This window comes from Caloenas nicobarica, chromosome 17 (genome assembly GCF_036013445.1).
Source record: "Caloenas nicobarica isolate bCalNic1 chromosome 17, bCalNic1.hap1, whole genome shotgun sequence".
Taxonomy (NCBI): Eukaryota; Metazoa; Chordata; class Aves; order Columbiformes; family Columbidae; genus Caloenas; species Caloenas nicobarica.
Window position 1 is genome coordinate 1,581,321 of NC_088261.1, and position 16,712 is coordinate 1,598,032.

A 16,712-nucleotide genomic window follows, 5' to 3' on the forward strand; every position below is an offset into this window, starting at 1 on the left:
GAGGAAATTTCTGTTGAAAACTTCTGACTGCAGTAAATATAGCTGCTGTTTAGTTCGTTTAGGTTCCTATTACTGCTCTGCTTGTTTTAGATCAGACTCGAACCAGCTATTCCCCTGTTTCACACACGTGCCTCACCGTCGGTACCAGCCATGCTGAGGCAGGGCTTGTCTCTCCTGTTGGAGCCGTGCTACACAGTATGAACAATTACATCTCCTCTATGTGAAAAGGGGTCAAGACACTCTTCTTCTTAAAGCATTCAGCTGAGCTGAGTGTCCTGGTTGTTTTAGATAGCAGGTGAAATTGAGAAACCAGCATAAAATGCAGGAGATTTGTGGTCAGGGTGTTCTGCTGGATGTCGACAGCCAACGTGGCAATCCCTGCGCTGGTGCGGGGCAGAGCGGAGCTCGGCGCTGGGCTCCTGTCCGCGGGGTTTGCAAGCAGCATTCCGGGCTAACCCGCCCAACCCGGCTGTGTTTTCAGGAAAATCTCTGAAATGGGAATTCTCAAGAACTTCCACACTACAAGAGGTTTTTCTCCGCTTAGCTCGCGACCCCTTCACGTAGCCCACCACCTCGCATGGCAGTAATTATCTCTTTGCTAGTAGTCTCAACAAAGAAGCCAAGGACTTAATGGACCATGAAAATACGACTTGCTATTTATTCCTAGACAGCGCCTGCTGCTGAGCAGAGGATCCCGTGTCGGGTCGTGGCCACGCGAGGGAGCCTGCGGTGCTGCTGGCCCTGCCACCCTGCGCCGGCACCGGGACATCGCTCATCCAGGGCCGTCTCCAACCTCTGGTCCCCTCGGTGCAGCCAGAGTTCTCCCTGAAGCACGTCTGCTGGTTCTTTGGGCTGCGGACAGAATCCTGAGTGTTGCCTGGAGCCTTCTGCTGCATGGTTTCTATTCTGGAGCCTTCATGTTAAGCTTGTGAGCTGTGTCCTGGTCTCTGCTTACTCTTTTTTTCTCTCTTGTGTTTCCTCTGTTACTAGTCTGGCTGCACTGACCCCTCTGCTCACATGTGAGACTGTTCCAATAAGGTCCGTGTGCTGCCACAGGATTTCAGTAAGCCAACGCCAGCTGAATGTGCCGCACCAAAAAGTTGAGAACAGTTTGTAAATAACTTTCAGAGCTGGCAGGTGTAGAAGGGAGCTGAAGAAGACAGTATTTTGTCAGCAGAACCAAACCCCAGTCGATAGCTCCCTTCTGATGCTCCTGAGTAAGGACTCAATAGACTTTGGGACAAACAGGATATAATTTATTGTAGAACTGTGAGCATATCAAGAACTAAGCACCAGAGCTGGATGCTCAGCCTGACTCCAGTCTGACTCTTAAGATAGACACGGACCATTAAAATGTACAGAGTTTATAGAGGTGGGAGGAAAAAAATCCAGTTGTAGTTGTTTGTAATCTTATGCATTTTACTCAAAAATGTCTTTAAGAAGAAAATTTTAAGTTCACACCACAGCCTGGATGCTTGTCTAGATTATAACAGATGGCTTCTAACATTTCTGCTATTTATTTATTTTTTTTTTAAGTGGGAGTCTTTTGGTTTGGTTTTTTTTTTTAGTGGCACGATCTTGGGTGTCTGTGGTAAGATCTTCATTGGGCATGAAGGGCAGAGGTGTGTGGTTGGGCTTTGTGCCCCGATACTGGCAGGGACGAGTTTGAGGATCCAGCCCTGTTTGGCGGTGTGAGAGCAGCCGATGCTGCGCCCGGAGCCTCTGCAGTTGTACTTGTGTGGCTGGGAATCTCGGAAAGAGCCAGAAATCGTGTGAACACAGACAAGTGAACAGGGCAAGAGTTCAGAAGCATGTGGCAACTCGCACAGTATTTAAAAGCGTGCTGGTTGCAGCAGCTCTTGCTGAAGGCACGACCTGTAATGTGGCGACGGCCTCTTCAGTGCCCATCGCGGGTGCTTTGTTCCCAAGATTAGCACATTAGCTGAAATCTTAGCGTGAAAAGGTAATTCCCTCAGCCTGTTGGAGAACTCAATATATTACTTGTCATGCTTGAATGGGGCATTCTGGTGTTTTTCTGTAGGACTTTATGTATTTTTCGTCCAATTTACCGTGATCCCCTGGCACTAGGACGGCACCATCCACTGATAAGACCCAACTAATCTTCAAGGCCAAGGAGGCAGCGGGTGTGAGGAGTGTCTGCAGCATCACCCCATCTCCCCCACCTCCCTCTCATGCAGTCTCCATGTAAAATGTGTCATTTTCCCCATTGGCACTAGATGTCACAGTTTTTCCTCACAGTAGCGGCAGAATCAGCAGTAATCAGTGATGGGAGCAGTTCACCCTTTCTTCTGCAGGTGGGAAGGTTTGGCCAGGTGGAATTCGGGGCTGCTCGGGCTCCCTGCCTTGCCTGGGGGTGGATGGTGGGACTAATGAATTTTATACAAGCAAAGCTTCATAGTTGAAGTGCACGTTCTGCTTTGTCACTCCGTGTTCCTGCGTTTTATGACAGGCACAGGGTGTTAAAACTTCCACTGGGATAAGTACTTGAGGAAAAGCAGAGAATGGGTGACGGCAAAGTCAGTGAAATAACAGGAGGGTGAAGGAAAACACCCGGTATCTCCTCCCTTCTGCCCGAGCCCTTCCATTATTTTTTTCCAGAGATTATCATAAAATCTTTCTCCTAGTAAAGGTTGTCTGCTCGTAATAAAGGTTCTCTGTCGCTCTCTGGAATATGCCTTTATCCACCTGTGACTTCACCAGATGCAAACGATCTCAGCTGAAGTTTTCAAGCCTTACACTCTGCCTACAGGGAAGTTATTTATTGTTTAGTTTGGAAAGCTTAGTCAAAAATGCTTTTGTTTTGATGGCAGTGTTGCTCCCAGCTGATTTAGTGGGCTTGCAGCAGAACTTGAATTTGATGGAGAATTTGGTTGGAGTTCAGCATTATGCATTCTGCTATCCCCAAGAGACACTGTGCAAGCTTCAGACCTTGCAACACAGATGTGTGTGCAGTGAAATCTACTTTTACTCTTCCTTTAGTGGCTTTTTTGAGTTTTCCTTTTGGTGCTCTGCGTGTCCACCCCGTTCCCCTGAACATCAGCCGGGCTTTGCTGGTTTGCTCCCTGCCTTGCCATGTGAGCGCAAGGAACCGCGACAGCCGAATTTGCATCTCCTTCGCTCCGCTGTGCTGCATGGTGCCTTTTTCCGAGCAAACCTTTGCCACGGCTTGTGCTGGAACCGTCTCTGGCCGTCTTGGCCGTGTGCTGGTCAGGAGAATGATGCCAATGCGTGCGTCACTTGTTTTAACCCACACCAGGACAGTGCGCTTGGCCGTGCCGCCCGCGGCCGCTGCTTTGGGTGCTAAACGAGACCTTTTCCAGAGCCCAGGAGAGGCTGGGGGAATCTGGGTTGGGCACTTCACCCTGCCAGGGCACCAAGTGGGAATGTCGCTGGCAAACCACGTGCATCGTACCCTTCTGGGACTTGGTTCATGTTAAAGAAAAAAAAACGTATAGCTTTTGGTCACAGTATCAGTGCAGAGTGTCTTTATTTTAGATCTGGGCATCAGATTCGAATGGTGAAATACTGAAATTGCTACATCTGCATCAAGTAAAACTTCTGGGGGTGTGTTTGTTGCTTTATAAAACACAGCTTGTGTGTGTGTTGCACAGAGCGACGCAGCGTCCCGGGGCAGGGGCCACAGAACAGGGGGAACGCGGCCCCTGCTCCTGGACTCAGCGATGGCAGAACGTGGGCAAGGAACGTGCTGTCAGTACAGGAAATGCTTTGGCACTTCCCGTGTTCACATGCTGGACCGCTACGACCGTTGCATTTCCTTTCTTATTATAACTTTTCTATGTCAGAAATACTGACATACAAATGTATTCATGTTTTGTATACATATTTTACATATGTATGATACAGATGCAACAGAGTGGGAACCAGACAAAACTGTTGTCAGGGTTCTGCAAGTTCTGTTGTCCTACTTACAGATTTCAAGACCCACATTCAGGTTTCCAAATTTGGACATGAATAAATAAAATGAAGCATGGCATAAAGTACGTAGGCTCACGCATTGTCCTTGTTGTGAGAGAATTAGAATAAACCAACACAATTAGTGCGGCTCAAGCGTAGATGCTGTCAAATAATGAGCTGTGCTTGTCTACATCAGATTTTGTGCCACCTACGCTTTTCCAGGAATGGCTGATCCTTCTAGAGAGAGGCTAAAATAGGGCCCAAAGCTCCGTCTAACCCGAGCACCGGCCGCCATGGGCATTGCTGTCCCTTCCTCGGCCTCTGTCGTACTGGCGAGGGGCTGGGGTCGGTTCCTCCCCCGGACCCTCTGGAGGGGCTGGGGTCGGTTCCTCCCCCGGACCCTCGGTGTCTGTTGTCAGCAGCTCCGCTGCCACTCGCAGTCAATTTGTAACCGCATCAGTGTGTGTATTACTGCTCACATCGATAGCGCAATTAATGTTGAAGTCAATTTTGGTGTTAATTTTAGGCCATGATTAGTGTTGACACTGTGTGTCAACCTAACGGCATTTATGAGCACCATGAAAACGAACGTTAGTTAATATTGCGGTTTTACTATCTGTTAATGGTTACATTAAGCCAAAGATCTAGTGGGAGAAGGTGTGTATAAAATTATATATATAAAACTTGTGCGTAATGTATGTGCGTCATGCAATTCTGCATTGCTGGTGCTATTCAGGGAGCAAATGACATCTGAGCACTGAATCCTAATCACAGTTTGGAACATCAGAAATAATGATCACTTCTGGTCGGAGGTTGTGAATAATTCATCTGGTTTGATTTTCACGTTCTGTCCAGTGATACTTTTCAAACCAAATGTGTTCCTACAGGAGAATAATGGTCCCACTTCTTATGGAAATACTGTGGCACAAATCATTTTGCCAACATAAAAACAGTTAAATAAGACGGTTCCTGCTTTTATTTTTTCCTCCCTCTCTTCGTTCCTGGCTGTGGCAGGAGCAGCACTTCCAAACCACGCTGGCGCTCACCAGCACCCGCTATTGTTCTGGCTCTGCTCGTAGGTGATTAGCTCAGCCTGTCTAATTAACCTCTGAACTCTCCATTTTTTTGGCATGCTGCCATTAAGTTAAAAATCTCCTTTTTTTTTTTTTTTTCCTTTGGTTTTTCTGAAATAGAAAGCTATCCCCCACTACCCATAAATTTAAATGGAACCTACATTGTTCACAGCAAAATAATCCTTAGTTGTGCCCTGTCATTTTTTTATTACTGGATAAACGGCACAAAACACGCTGTGTGTTGGGGAGGCAACAAGACACACAAGTTAATAAAGTGGCACATTTAATTTTCTTAAACAGCAGATGGTTGCTCCGTATTTAGCAGCTATAAACTGTTTTCAGGAGTTTGTGTTTACTGTGCCCTGGTGAAATAGTTTTTCCTATTCTGCTGGTGAACATTAACAAAAGGGATTTATTTATGTGGAGGATACCTGATCTCAGCTTAGGGAACTATTCCAAGACTTCTGTCACAATCTCAATCTTCTAAATAGGAAATGCTTTCAATTTGTAAAACCCTGTAAATTCGTGTTACTTCTGCGCTATTTTGGAAGGTTATGATGCAGTTTTAGAGAACGTTACCCCATCTTCTCTGTGGGTTTCTATCAATAACCAAAGCTGATTTCTGAGGCGGTATCAGGAAGATTTGAGAAGTGCCTGCTTAAGGATTTTTAGTTACGACAGGAGAAGTGAAGCCTGTAAAAGATGATGAAGAGCTGAGCCTGCAGTAGGTGACAGGGTACACACGGGCATCCCTTGGCTCTTGGAGGTGAAACCTGAAGCCTTTAACTCTGGATTTTCAGCCTTTTTTAACCTGACGTCTCTGGCCACGGGCCTGCCCACAGTTGAGAGTTAGAACAGAGACACAATATCCAGCCCCTGGCACCTCTTTTCCTGCAGCAGGCGGGTCAGAAGGACACCACTTGCTTTTCTTCTCCTTTTCTCACCTTTATTCTTCCTTTTTCTGCTCTGAAAGCCCAGCAGCAGAAGACACAAGTCCAAGGAGCCCTCTGGCCATGTAGCTTTGGGATGAATTGGGTTGCAGCCACTCGTTTTACAGCATTACCACTTTTCCCTTTGATTGCAATGATGCTGGTATTTTAGCAGAGCATCCTACTGACTTTTAGGGATTTATGCTCCTGTCTTGAAACTGCTGCAGTAGCTCTCTCTTCCAAACACTGCAGTTGGATGCTGAGGTATAACTCTAAATCTGCAAATATTCAGAGGCAAACAAATTAATCCCTTACGACGTATCAGTCAAAATAGCGGCAGATGAAACAGGGACCAAGGAGAAGGTGAACTTAAACATCATTCTGTTAACTTGCAATCTCAGCTCTCAAAAGGGGAGGTGTAAGGGAAGGATCTGCCGGTAGCCGGTTGTAATATTTTTGGATTGCTGCCTGCTTTACTTCCAATGACCCTTTGATTAATTCCTCTGCCTTTTTATTTTTTTTAATGAGCCTATTATGGCATATCTTATTGCAGATGCTGATTGGATCTCAACCGTGTATTGTGCCATTTTGATTTGGATTAAATGGCACATATCTATCTGCTGCTTCTCCCCTCTCCCCCTCCCGCTTTAGTTCATCATGTTCAGAATTCAGAGTCTCCGCAATGAGAATTTCAACCCTCCTGATTGCAGAGGATGTGCAATCGGCTTGAGGAATGTGTACTCAGAGCTTATGATCCTTGGGCAAGCGGAGACTGGGTGATGCATGTGGCTTTCAAGGGACACTGCTATTTCCATCTGTTAATGGCATTCCAGGACGGGCAGCTCCCGGTGCAGCGATACGCGGCAGCTGAGAGCCGGGAGATGCGGGGCACAGATGTCGTTGATCTCCATAAGATGGGCCAGAAGAGATCATCTGGTGATTTTAAAAAGAAAAATATGCAGCGAAAAGCATTACTTATCCAGGCTGGTTTGGAAAGAAACTGCTGCAATAGTTGGGAAGGGAAAAGGGAAGAGCCAAAGAAATGAAAGGACAGAAAAAAAATGGAGGCAGTTATGAAATAAAGGGATTCTTAAAATGAAGGCTCAGGGTGACGGGCAATGGCCGAAGCACATGGTCAGGAGTCCTGTACAGCAGCGCGTCCGTCCTCACCCTGGGAGCACCCGGAATAGAGGCAGCGCCCTGTGAGGGAGTGTTTGCAGAGGAAGGGCCTGTTTGGGTGTCCTGGGTGGGGAGGAGCAGCGCAGGACGTGCTGCAGGGAGCGGGGAAGGTCCAGGTTGGGTGTCCTGGGTGGGGAGGAGCAGCGCAGGACGTGCTGCAGGGAGCGGGGAAGGTCCAGGTTGGGTGTCCTGGGTGGGGAGGAGCAGCGCAGGACGTGCTGCAGGGAGCGGGGAAGGTCCAGGTTGGGTGTCCTGGGTGGGGAGGAGCAGCGCAGGACGTGCTGCAGGGAGCGGGGAAGGTCCAGGTTGGGTGTCCTGGGTGGGGAGGAGCAGCGCAGGACGTGCTGCAGGGAGCGGGGAAGGTCCAGGTCCTGCCAGCCTGCTCAGCACCGGCACCGTGTGTCTGAGACTCTCTCACATCTTGAAGATACACATTTAGTTTTTGTTGTTCTCTGCTCTTTGCAGATTGGGATGGTGGCCTGGAAGATGACCCTGAAGACCCCCGAGTACCCAGAAGGCCGTGATATCATTGTCATTGGCAATGACATAACCTACCGAATTGGTTCTTTTGGGCCTCAAGAGGACGTGCTGTTCCTGAGGGCGTCAGAGCTTGCTCGAACACACGGCATCCCCCGGATCTATGTGGCTGCCAACAGCGGAGCCAGGATTGGTTTGGCTGAGGAGATTCGGCACATGTTCCACGTGGCTTGGGAAGATCCCGATGACCCATACAAGGTAAGGAGGCACAGGGATCAGAGGCGAAACTCTGCAATAGCTCACAAACGATTCTTGTTTTTACACCGCCTCTTTTAATAGAGGTAAGGGTAAATATTTGCTAGACTGTTACGTCCAGAATTCTCCTTGTTATTGGATCTCTCAGGCAACAGGGTTGGCATCCAGAGTGAGTTAGGGCTAAATGATGAAAACATCCTTGGCTTTCACTGTTCTCAGCTGGAGCTCCAACATTAGGAGGGGATGTTCTTATTGCTGTCTGGAATTCAGTTCTGCTCCCTTGAAGCTCTCTTTTTGGAAGGGGTTATTGGGGATGGGGAAGGGTCTACACGTGAGAATGAGATGAATGAACTGTTTTTCATTTCAGGGATACAAGTACTTGTACCTGACTCCGCAAGACTATAAGAAAGTCAGTGCCCTGAACTCAGTTCACTGTGAGCATGTGGAGGACAACGGAGAGTCCAGGTAAGCACAGACAGGGCAGGATGAAAAGCTTTCTGGTCATTCTACAAGGTGATGCATGTCACATCCTTGTCTTCAGCTGGGACATTCTTTAGGACACAGGTATGTAGAAAGCTGTAGCTGTGCTTGGTCAGAGCAAGGAACGAGAGTGAAAAGCTGGATTGTGACGGGCCTTGTTCGAGGTAGCGCTGCCCAGTCCTGCTGCCCAGGGGCCCAAGTCATGACCGAGGGTCCCTATAATCATCCTGCTCCTTATGTGCTGGGGAATGACAGAAGAACACTTTTCACGGGCAGTCCTCTCCCTTGGCTTTCCCTCTTTGCAGTGCTGCTCTGGCTGTTCATGGGTAGGGCCGTTCCACGGTGTTCAGCAGGGCTGCAGAATGAGCCCACGTGCAGGTCCTGGCCGGGTTTTATGCACATTACTCTTTGGAGCCTTAATGATATTTAGTCACTTTTCATTTTCTTCGTAGCAAACTGATTCAGCAAATCACTGGACCCTGTGACTCAAAGGCTGTATGTGTCTCCCTCAGGTATAAGATAACAGATATTATCGGAAAGGAAGACGGACTTGGAATAGAGAACCTCAGAGGATCTGGCATGATTGCTGGAGAATCATCTTTAGCCTATGAGAGTATTATCACCATCAACTTGGTAATCCCCCGCTGCTTTCTATTCTTCAAACTGTGTTGTCTGTTTCAGCTAAAAATCCTGCAATGATATCCAGAAAATACATCTGGGATCAGACTTCTGGCTGATGTAAATTGGCTCCTGTAGGCTTTGAGCAATGCTGCTGGCACCATTATGGGGCTGGGTCCCTTTCAGATTAAATTCAATATACTTTTAGAAAACAGTTATTTGGCTTCATGTTTGCTCAGTTTGTAAGCTACTGTTTCTCTCAATACACATATGTTCAGAGAATGTTTTAGAAAAAAAAGTAGATTCCGGAGTTTTGCAGGGAGAGTAGTTTTTATAGCCTTGTAATACAAACATGCCTGGTTTTATCTAGATGTTTGAATCAATAGGTTTTGGCTGTGCGGTAAGACACAAATCTATGTGATTTTCTTTTTTTTCTTTTTTTTTTTTTAAGGTTACATGTCGGGCAATTGGAATTGGGGCTTACCTTGTTCGGCTGGGTCAGAGGACCATCCAGGTTGAGAACTCTCATATAATCCTGACAGGCTGCGGAGCCCTCAACAAAGTAAGTCTTTGCATTCCAGTCTTTGGAGCTGTGTGAGTTGTGTTGGTGTTTCTGTGAGCTGTGCTGCGGACTCGAGGAGCTGCCACCGCCGTGGCTGTCATCCTGCTTGGTCCCTTTTTCTTCCTCCCTTCCCGGGCTCCTCCCGATCAAGAGGGAGAACTGACGCAGGGCAGCAGCTGGAAACTTTCACGCCTTTGCAGCCTTTTTCCTGTTCTCCCTGCCCAGGACGCAGTCCTTTCACGCGCCAGTTTTTCTCTCCAAGAACATGGTAATTCCAGCCAGAAGCACTGTTGGGTGTGCTGGCTGGAGACTGGCAGGGGACCCGGGCAGAGCTGCACATTTAATGGCTCGAGCGTGAACCAGGGGAAGGGGAAGCAGCTTTTACCATAGGGTATGTGCAGTGACTAAATGACAGGAGTGGAGAAGCTACTGACGGGGCAGCATCTTCTCCCCCCCGCTATGTACTGTGGGAGAGGAAACAGGGCTGTTTCCAGTGTCTGGAAAATGGCGTTTCAAACTACACGGGCCAGAATCGCCCCAAACCCTCAGCCATCCCCAGCACGGCATTAATGCTGGGGGAGCACTGAAGCCTCAGAGTGCGGATGGTGATTTTCCAGGGGTCAGACCTGCTGGAAATCTCAGCTGCGGGGGCAGGGAGGAACAACTCGGGCTGTAAGAAAACTTGCTGCTTTCACTACTAAAGTGGCTCCTCTTCTTTTTTTCCTCCACCAGAGGCGGTTTTTCTCCCTTGCTGCCCCAAGCCTATTAATATCCCAGCCTGCAGCTCCTTGTCGGCAGCAGACACGGCTCGCAGCCGACTGGGCTCTTGTCCCTGTCACCGAGGGCTTTGTTTGCGCGGGAGCTGGGACTGCGCGGCGCCAGCGCCCTTCCCATTGTGCAGCTTTGTTCGCAGGCACTCTCCAGCACCTGGGGTGGTTGTGCTTCAGCACAAGCTGTGTTTCAAGGAGTGCCTGCCTGACAATGGGAGATAAAAGGAAAATAGTCTCTCGTTTGAATTATTCCCCTGAATAAAGGGGGCTCTACAGAAAATGAAGCATTGATCCTATCAACTCCAGGATGCGGCACCCTCAGTTAGATCTCTTACACACATCACACACACCTGCATCAATGGAAGGAAAAGAGGCATTTGAAGATCCGTGCTTTAAAAAGAAATTGAGTCAGTTTAGTGCTTGCTGAAGTGGAGTGAGTTGCCTGGTTCCAGCTGTCGTGTGCTGGGGCTCGGGGCCCTGCAGAGCTCCCCAGATGGCAGGGCCAGGCTGTGTAGGCCTCTCTGCTCTCTTCTTCCCAGGTTTAACTGCACTCTCTACCCATGGACTGAGTGTTCATTTTTATAGGACTACACTAATCTCACTAAATTTTAGGCACTTAAAAATTAAGGATTTAGGCTAAATTAAGCACCTGACATTGACCAGCAGGCATAGGCAGAAAGATATGCTTTCTGGGGATGACTTATCCCATCCCAAGAATTTCAATGGGCTGAATAATCCTATGTGTCCTTTTCGCTCCTCCCTGCTCTGTTGGAAAGGCAGATACTTTTATGTAGGCACTGAATCTCTACCTGCCTAAAGGTCAGGCCAAGGAGGACCCTGTTCCATCCCGTCCAGCTTTGGCAGTAAGACAGCTAAGCCCAGACCAAACAGTGAGTTTACCTGGCCTTGAACAGGGGGAGACTGGGAAGCCCCTCTCCCCCCTGGGTGTTGTGCGATGTGTCTTGTTTAGTTCCCATGATCCTCATTTTCCAGACCCTGCAGTTCTGGTCAGAGCTTCTTGACTGGGTCCAGCTATAATTATGTCCCAGAGTATGTCTGAAGTAGTGAAGCGACGTCCAGTGCTAACCTGGAATGACCAGGCTCAGTCCAGGTGAGATCTTGAGGAGGGTGTGAAGCAGATGGGGAACGTTCGTGCATTTGCATCATCCTGCCGTGGAGGCATCATCTGCTTCAGACTTACCCTCTGTCCCCCCGTTCTTATATGTGAACTGTTAAACACTTGAATTTAGATGAACAGTTGGAATTTTCTTTCTTTGGTCAGGTCACTACCAGCCTGGGGCCAGTTACGCAAAGCCTTCCCTCGCAGGAATGCTGAGGCTGTTTGGGCACGATACGTGATGTGTTCTTGTTCATTCGTCTGTATAAGACTCTAGAAGGGTCTCATGGTGGAAACCTGTTGTAGATGTTCTCTGTGGAGAGACTGAGCCTTGCTGCTGCTTGTTCCCTTGGAGCAGGTGTTGTGAAGAGCCCTGGGCGGCGCTCAGTGCTTCACCCCGTGGGCAGCGCTCAGTGCTTCACCCCGTGGGCATCAGAAGGTCCGGTCCAGCTGGCAGGGGCTTGAGGAAGGATCAGGACTGAATCAAAACCAAGTAAATGGAAGCTGCTACCCTTGCATGACAGCTGGAATTGAATGTTTTCTAGCACAGTTGCATGCAAATATTCCTTTAGCTTTTCCCAGTTAGGTGTCAGAGATTTGGGACAGTTTGTACCATTGCTGACTTTTAATTGCTGTCTTCACAGAGGGTGCTGTACAAAGCTGACACGTGGTCTTGTGTCTGCATACATGTCTTCAAAATGTCTTCTCTCTGCAAGAAGAGAATGTGCAGCGCAAAAGTGTTTCTGCAGCAATGGAGACAATTAGGCTTTCAGAGAGCAGGAGTGTTTTTTCTGGAAAGTTGATTTCCCCCCCCCCCCCCCCCCCATGAAATACTGGATTCTTTTTAATTTACAGGGGGAGCAGAGGGGGGCTGTGACAAACATTATGTGCCATCAGATCTGTTGTTGGTCTTGTTTATTATCATTATGTAAAACTAGCCTGAGGGTTTCGGTGTAGAGGGAAAGGTCCAGCTGCCAAAACCAGACTGTAACCTATAACTTAGATGATGAGCTCAAGGTCAATATCATTTTTAGCTGGAGCTGCTGTTTGGTTCTGGAGGCTGACTGACTGTGTGCCGGCTGTTCACTGCGTCTGTGTCCCTGCTTGTAAGTAGAGAGGCAAATCACCGGGAGACACCTGATCCCCGGCAGGTTTCAGGATTCTCTCAGCCCTGTCGCCTGTCAGGGGTGACAAGAAAACTGCACGAGAGCGGCATGAGGTTTCCCTCTGCTCCCGATTAAGCTGTTTGTGTTTGTCGCCCAGACCAGGGGCAAGAGAGGGACGTGGGGAGAAGGTGCGATGTGGGGCCGGGGCTCTGCGCGGGGGCACCGGGGCTGCGTTTCAGCTGCACCCCTTTTGTCTCCGCCGCTGCGTTTCGGCAGGGGGTGGAGAGGTGGAAATGACATTTCATTCCTCTCCCGTGAGCGTGTGCGCGCGCCTGTGCTGAGCCCGCTGACCCCCCTGAAAATTGAAATAATGATAATGCGCGTCTCCTGACTGCATCAAAGTATCAGCACATCAAAAGCCAGGAGGCATGAAATGCAAATGATAAAGTGAAAGCAGATGGATTGTGCATGATCGCCTGATGCCCAATGAATTTTAAAAGGTGCTGGTTCACATGGAGAGAGGGGCTGAAATAAACACGTTATCCCTGCAATTTTTTTTTTTTTGTTCTTGCCGCTCACTCCTGACAATATTTTTTCACACTTCAGCGAGCAGCCACTCCATCTCTCTCCCTCCCTCTCCCTCTTTCTCTTCCTCTCTCTCTTTTGCTGTCTACCTCACACGCGTCTCGGGTCATGTCGCCGCAGCTCCGGTGGAAATAATAAGATATAAACCACGAGGTTGTTATTTGCATAGAAATAGCATGGAGCCCCAGGCAGCATGGGAGAAGGACACAGAGATCATTTGTCTAAAATTTTAATGAAAACTTTTGCTGAGGCAGAGATTTTTTTTTTTTTTTAACTTTCCCTGCCTCCCCCTTTTTCCACCCCGTACCTTCCTCCTCAACTCCCTTTCCTCGTCATAAGCTGAACGTGGTGCCGTTTCATACGAGACGGGTGATGTGCTGCTGCTGTGCACTAATGGGTTAATTGCCACTGGTTTTCTTTTTAATGGAAGCAAGACCGAAAAGCCCAGCACTCCCGGTTTATGCATCGCTTATATAGTTTGAGCTCCCAGGACTACATTTCATCTCAGTCCAGACAAGGATGCTCCCAAGTCTGTTGCTGACCTATTTGTAATTAATTTGCTCCTCCTTGTCTTTTGTGTTTAAAAGAAACCCTGTCTTTAAGACTGTTTCGTTAATGTAAACAACTAGTGGCTTTCAATCCCGTTTTCTCTACAGATATATGTTCTGGGCTTGTTCTCTGGGAAGGCAGGTTTAGCAGAGATTTTCAGGAACCGCTGCTAACGGGATACACCTCGTTTCATTATATAAATGTTCAGCCTGCTATCTCTAACAGTTCGTTTTCTGAGTGGCGGTGAAGGGCTGTCCCACACGCTGCACTGCGCAGTCAGGTGTCGAAGGGCTCGTCCCCTCTGGGGTGCAGGGAGGAATCCAGCCAGCAGACCGTTGGGTTCCTCTCCCTCCTGTTCAGCTTTATTTTCCCCCAGACTCCACAGGCTTGTCCTGCCCGAATGATCCGTCAGACCCTCAACCTGTCCTCAGTGCCCTGTCCCCGGGTTTCTTCCTGTGGAAGTTTTTGCCTTCAAAATGTTCTTAATTTAATCGATGTTTCTGCTTGTGTAACCTATTCTAGACCTGAAAGAGCTCAGGAACCGATTTACCAGATTAGTAATGCGCTATTTGGTGTGTTTTCGGGGGAGAAAACCTTTCTGAAGAAGAGCTTTCAGAAGGGAGTTGGTGAGATGATTAGTGGAAACTTGATTGTTTGCTAATGCAGTATGTAAATATCTAAGAAACTTCTAAGCCAAGTACCAGCAATTGTCCAGTGCCCCTCCCTGAGTGCACCGTTGGTTTTGCAGAGGCTGCTGGTGCTCGGTGGGGACGTTGACAGGCACGGTGGGGACGTTGACGTGCTCGGTGCCATTACCGTGTCAGGACAGCACCGCTCATGTGTCGGTCACGGGGCCGTGGGGGAGTCCCCGAGGACTTGTTGATACAACAGACCATAATTGCTGCGAGAATTGTTTTGACAATCTGCATTTGAAGCCCAGCACCCCAGCAACCCCTTTGCATGGGGCCACAAGGGAATATCCTTGTATTTTAAACTCAGTGCTGAGCTGTGCTGACTGCGGCAGCGCTCGGGGCACAGAGCCCGGGCTGAGGGCTGGGAAGCTCACGCCATCCCCCGGTCCGTCTCCTGTGCGTGATCCGCCTGCAGTCTTGCGAACAGGAATACTTACTCTTCAATTTTACAATCTGGAAAAATAAATAAAAGCCCTGTGAGACTTAAAGCTCTTTGGGGGTTTTAGTGTAAAATACAGAATGTGGAAAGCTCTGGTTTTGAGATTCAAGGCAGGGATAGCTCAGTATCTGCTCAAGACGACTCCAGTCTTGGGATTAGATCAAAGCAATCATGTGAGAGCAATCATGTGAGTTAGAACAGCAAGTGCCATCCCTGTCATTCAAAGAAGCATTATAATTATTAATGCATGATATGAATCTTTCTGTAGTGGCACAGCAAGACTATTAGGAAGATCCGTGTGGGTGCAGGGTGTTTGAGAATGCTAATCAAAGAGGGTCTAGGAAATGTCAAACAGACATTGACACTTGAGCAGCGTGAGCCATCCCCGGTTCCTCTGGCGGGTCTCCCCAGGGTGACCCTGCGCGTGGGTGAAGCCGCTCGTCGTGGCCGGGGCGGTCGCGGGCGACGTGCTGAGAACACGGGTGCTCTCAGGGTGCAGGTTGGTTCCTCCAGCTCTGCCGGAACCCCAGCAGGACCTGGGTGCTGCTGGAGCTCTCCCCGGCGCAGGTCACCAGCGCACACAGCCCAACAAGGCCGGTTTGCTTTGAGAACCCAGCTCTGAGTAGGGCTCTTGTAAGAGTCAGCCTCACTTTAGCAATATTTGGCAATAGGAAGAGAGCAGAATTGGTTTATTTTAATGGCAGTGAGAGGCAGCAGCTGCTGGGGGTGTCAGGTTGGTGGCGCTCCTGGTCACACAAGGGTCTTTGCTCTGTAGAGGAATTAATGTGAGCAGAACGGATGCTTGGGCTTCAGATGAGTGCAAATAAACAAACACCGCTCTCTATTTCTACATTTTATTTTTAATTGCCTTTCTTTAAGTGGTGATATTTGTGTATTGTTCCCATTAGAGACAATTTATGTTCCAGGCATTGCATTATCAGTCCCTTTATGTTTGCTTAGGGAAGAAAGTCTAATAGATTTCTGTTGACTTTTTTTTCTCCCTCCTTCTATCATTTTTAATACGGATCTGGATCAGTTTATTGTTGCGGATGGTGCCTGTGCTGTGGGGGCTGTACGGGTATTTATTCCCACTAAAGTGCTTGGCATAGTGGCCCATTTTCTGCCTATCTGAATCTCTTCCCGTACCTTCCAGGGAAAGTCCTTTGTGTTTTAAACACATATAAGTGTTTCACGTACACAGGATTGTATCCCAGTTCCTGGCAATCCTGCCAGGTGTTATTACTGAAGCGTTAACTCTGGTACCTGAAGTTCCCCTGGAGCTGAACAGAAGACGACACTTCAGACATGCCCCATAATAACTGGTCTTGACCTCCCCTCTCTTGGGGTGTCCCTAGGAGGACATCAGGCTGACCCGCCCGTGGGTCTTTTCTGCAGTGGATGCAGTGCCATGATCTGCCGTTGTGGGCTCCAGGAGCGGCACTGGAGACTTGTCACGTATCTCACGGTGACGCCCCAACCCACACTGCAAAGGGGACAAAGTTCCGGTGTCCTGCTGAGAGAGGTACCTGCAGGTGGGGTCCAGAGGTGACCAGGGGAACAACCAAAACGAGATCTTAAATGATCGTCTCCGTGATACATAATGTTGTTTATGGGACTAGTGTCTAGATTAGGGAACCCCCAACTGGGACAGGTTGGATTTATGAGCGTTTGCACCATGTAGAATAGAGGGCTGTAATTTTAGTTTGCAAAGTATATTGAGCCCTTTTGATTTACCACTGACTGATGGAGTGACCTTGAGCAAAACACGCAGTCCCCTATGCTGGGAAGGGAGAGCTGGGCAGGAATTGTTTGACAAGACATTTTTCATTTGAAAATGCCAGTTCACTGAAGCTGGAACTCTTCAGGAAAAAGTATCAGTTTTGATGAATTTATCGTTTGGAATTTTTTTTTTGTCAAATGAAAATTAATTTAAATTTTTTTAAAA

At 48.4% G+C, this 16,712-nt stretch overlaps 1 protein-coding gene across 9 annotated transcripts in view; it reads left to right on the forward strand.

Annotated features, from left to right (window-relative positions):
• ACACA (acetyl-CoA carboxylase alpha) overlaps positions 1-16,712 on the forward strand; it is a 121,936-nt gene that overhangs the window by 72,880 nt on the left and 32,344 nt on the right. For all 9 annotated transcript variants that reach the window (XM_065646888.1, XM_065646895.1, XM_065646894.1 and 6 more), the window contains 4 exons: positions 7,583-7,852; positions 8,217-8,314; positions 8,842-8,962; positions 9,399-9,509. In XM_065646888.1, the coding sequence (XP_065502960.1) occupies positions 7,583-7,852; positions 8,217-8,314; positions 8,842-8,962; positions 9,399-9,509 (600 nt within the window). The remainder of the gene's footprint in view (positions 1-7,582; positions 7,853-8,216; positions 8,315-8,841; positions 8,963-9,398; positions 9,510-16,712) is intronic.